The sequence below is a fragment of the Drosophila mojavensis genome, unplaced genomic scaffold, assembly GCF_018153725.1.
Source record: "Drosophila mojavensis isolate 15081-1352.22 unplaced genomic scaffold, ASM1815372v1 contig_80, whole genome shotgun sequence".
NCBI classification, from domain to species: Eukaryota; Metazoa; Arthropoda; class Insecta; order Diptera; family Drosophilidae; genus Drosophila; species Drosophila mojavensis.
The window spans coordinates 13,744,476-13,747,907 of record NW_025318906.1 but is presented as its reverse complement, the minus strand read 5'-3'; the positions used below and the strand labels follow the sequence as shown (position 1 = coordinate 13,747,907).

General features: G+C 41.3%; 2 protein-coding genes across 2 annotated transcripts; one reads left to right on the top strand and one right to left on the bottom strand.

Moving 5' to 3' along the window:
- The first annotated feature begins 662 nt into the window (after positions 1-662).
- LOC6579807 (TATA-box-binding protein) lies at positions 663-2,136 on the top strand. Its single transcript, XM_002005648.4, has 2 exons — positions 663-1,693; positions 1,771-2,136. Exons 1-2 carry the CDS (start codon positions 926-928, stop codon positions 2,047-2,049), a joined length of 1,047 nt encoding a protein of 348 aa, XP_002005684.1. The 5' UTR covers positions 663-925; the 3' UTR covers positions 2,050-2,136.
- On the bottom strand, positions 2,124-3,046 carry LOC6579806 (eukaryotic translation initiation factor 3 subunit K). The gene is made up of 2 exons (XM_002005647.4): positions 2,866-3,046; positions 2,124-2,791 (listed from the first exon to the last, which is right to left on the bottom strand). Exons 1-2 carry the CDS (start codon positions 2,934-2,936, stop codon positions 2,194-2,196), a joined length of 669 nt encoding a protein of 222 aa, XP_002005683.1. The 5' UTR covers positions 2,937-3,046; the 3' UTR covers positions 2,124-2,193.
- Between the last annotated feature and the right edge of the window lie 386 nt (positions 3,047-3,432).

The following is a 3,432-nucleotide window of genomic DNA, read 5'->3' as shown; positions in this document are numbered from 1 at the left end:
TATGTATGCATATATACATATATGCGGCAGCTATTGTATTTATGGCTATGAAACACGTTAAGTTTGCAACAGCTAACGTGTGTTAAAAGGGCCAAAGAATAAAAACATTTAGAATAATTAATAAAAAATAAAAAGAGAAAATTAACAACAAAAAAAAAAAAAAAAAAAAAAAAGATAATGAAATAAAATTTTAAAGGAAATACTTTTGTGAAACACACATATACACACATTTTTCTGGTATTAATTCAACAAAGATATTCTAAATGTGTCTTACATTACTAATATTTTTATTTATATATGTGCTGCATATGGTAATTTCATTGTGTATTTGTATCCTAACTGTTAATTATTTTATAAGCCACTTAAATAAAGCCGTTAGAAGCATTTTGATTCTTTGTACATATGAAAAATACATGTTTGAATTTGGGTTTAAAAAATTGTTAATCAGATTAATTTAAAATGTTTTCGATTACATATAGGTAAATAGAGCTATCGTTCCAACGATATATGAGTGCATCGATAGCATGAGTAAGAAAAACTAACGAGCGATAAAGTGAATGCAAGCAATAGAAGATTACACTAGCTAACCGATATATATTTTAGAAGTTTAAAATAGTTGGCAGAGAAACATTTTTTTTTAAATTTGTGAAAATGCCAGATATAGAGATTTGGTTACTTAATTATAGCTGTTAACAGCCGAAATTGCTTTCTTTGCCACTAACGATGAATAACGATGAATACATCGATACATGCAAGCGCAAATGAACCAGTGCTGAACTAGTTAGATATTCATTGGTACTCGCGAATAGTGTTTATTGCAACCCTGAAGAGCGACGCGGCTTTCCATTTGCGCTCGCATATTTCTGTTGCATTTTCACCAGTTTTTGCATTAGTATAACAAAGAAAAATAAATAAAAGCATCGCCATGGATGATATATTAAGTCCAGGATTTTCAATTCCCAGCATTGGGCATGCACCGACGCCGCTACATCACAGTCTGGATGCCGATCAACAAATCGAAGCATTACCACATCAAGTTTATCATCCACCCGCACCAGAGCCAACAACAACGGCGGCCACAGCGCAGCAGCAGCAGCAACAACAACAGACAGACAATGGAACGGGCGTGCCCGATGGCAGCAGTGGCAGTGGATTATTTGGGCACGAGCCGTCCATACCTCTTGCTCACAAACAAATGCAAAGCTATCAGCCATCTGCCTCCTACCAACAACAACAACAGCAAAGCAGCAACACAGGCGGCAGCACGCCCCAATCTCTAATGCAGCCACAAACGCCGCAGAGCATGATGTCACACATGATGCCAATGACAGAGCGAAATGCACCAGGAGATTCATCTCTGAGCAACATTCACCAGACAATGGGTCCGTCAACACCGATGACCCCTGCCACACCGGGCTCCGCCGATCCGGGCATTGTGCCGCAGCTGCAGAATATAGTGTCCACTGTTAACCTATGCTGCAAATTGGATTTAAAGAGAATTGCTCTGCACGCACGTAATGCCGAGTATAATCCAAAGCGTTTTGCGGCCGTTATCATGCGCATCCGAGAGCCGCGGACCACGGCTCTGATCTTCAGCTCCGGCAAAATGGTTTGCACTGGGGCCAAGAGCGAGGACGACTCGCGGCTGGCAGCTCGCAAGTATGCGCGCATCATACAGAAGCTGGGCTTTCCGGTAAGTCTCGATTGCTAGATACGAGCAACGTCTAACCGACATGCATTTTTAATAATGTAATTGGTTTTCATTGGCAGGCAAAATTCCTTGACTTTAAAATACAAAATATGGTTGGTTCGTGCGATGTGAAGTTCCCCATCCGACTGGAGGGTCTTGTTCTAACGCATTGCAACTTCAGTAGCTACGAACCGGAGCTGTTTCCCGGTCTCATTTATCGAATGGTGCGCCCACGTATTGTCCTACTTATCTTCGTCTCGGGCAAGGTGGTGCTTACTGGCGCCAAGGTGCGACAGGAGATCTACGATGCATTCGATAAGATATTTCCCATATTGAAGAAGTTCAAGAAGCAGTCGTAGATTTTTTTTGTAGGTTAAGAACTCTTAAAGTTGACTAATTTTAGATTGAAATAAGGTTGCAAATAAATACTGTATTTAGTTGATAAATGTCGTTGCCTGGATTTTATTGGCATGTCGAGCATCACTTAACCTTAATTAATTAGCTTAGATACATTGTGCCATCAGTGCACCCACATTCTCGAATTCGATCTTTTCCGTAATGTTCTTCGTCTTGATTTTGTCGTCCTGGGTGGCTACGACCACAAGATCCTGTCCCTGATGTTTCCAGCCGTTGCGCTTAATCCAACTCTCCAGTGTGGAGTCTTCAATGCCGCCCAACAGCTCCTTTAGCAAATCCTTCTTGATTGTCTGGAACGTGATACCCACCACATGGGAAACAAATTTGCGTATGGAATCATGGAAGCCGCTGATATGACGGAACATCGTGCGATTGACCTCAGCGCGTTGCCAGAACAATGTGAAATCGGCACGTTCCAATATATCGGCCAAGTCAATAATTGTCTGCACATTCTCGTCCTTCATCTGCTGCGGCAGCAACAGACATTTGGCCATCACGAAGTCCGTGTGCGGCAAGTTCGTCAAACACTTCAGCAGAATTGTGTAGGTGATATCGAAGTTGAGCATGTGAGGATTGAATTGATACAGCTTGAGGACGGCCAAATTTGCTTCCAAATCGTAGGTGTTGTTCTTAGCCTGGTCCTGAACATACGATTCGAGTATCTTTAAGTGGTCCGGATTGTAGCTGGAAACAACAAATAAAACGAGGTTATGTTTCGTATGTATATTTGTTTATGAGAACCGACAAAAGCCGCTTACCGCTCAATGCAACCCAACATTTCCTGTATGGTCTGGCTCTGGCCATTTTCCATTTTCACCAAGTGCGACATTTTGTAATTTATTTGCAAAAGAAATAGATGAAATTACATTCGCGTGGCGATGCTAAAATTTATTTTTTTACACAGGGCTGTATTGAACAGCTCCGAACAAGTTCGATAGAACCACTGACTCACATGAGCTAACGAAGCTTATAGCTGCCCTGGCACTAGCTAAACAAACAAGCAGTCAAGCAAGCAGTGTTTTGTTTTTTAGAAGCAGCAATAAAAGAAAGTTTTCCCTATATATACCGCCAAGCAGTGATAAGTCGAGATTGAAGAATACCAATTTCAGGCTAGAACTTGCCTATTTGAAGGTGGTCTTTAAGGGAACAATAACAAGTCACAAAGGTGACTTTAAAGTAATCATTTAGTATTTATATTTGAGTAAAACGAAGCTAGAATGCTTGCAGCAGCAGAGCGTGTTCCCATTGACAACGACCCTACCTGGCGTCGGGCTCGACATTTGAGCGCGACTTGGTGTCTGAGAGAAAGTAGCCCTATATAAAGG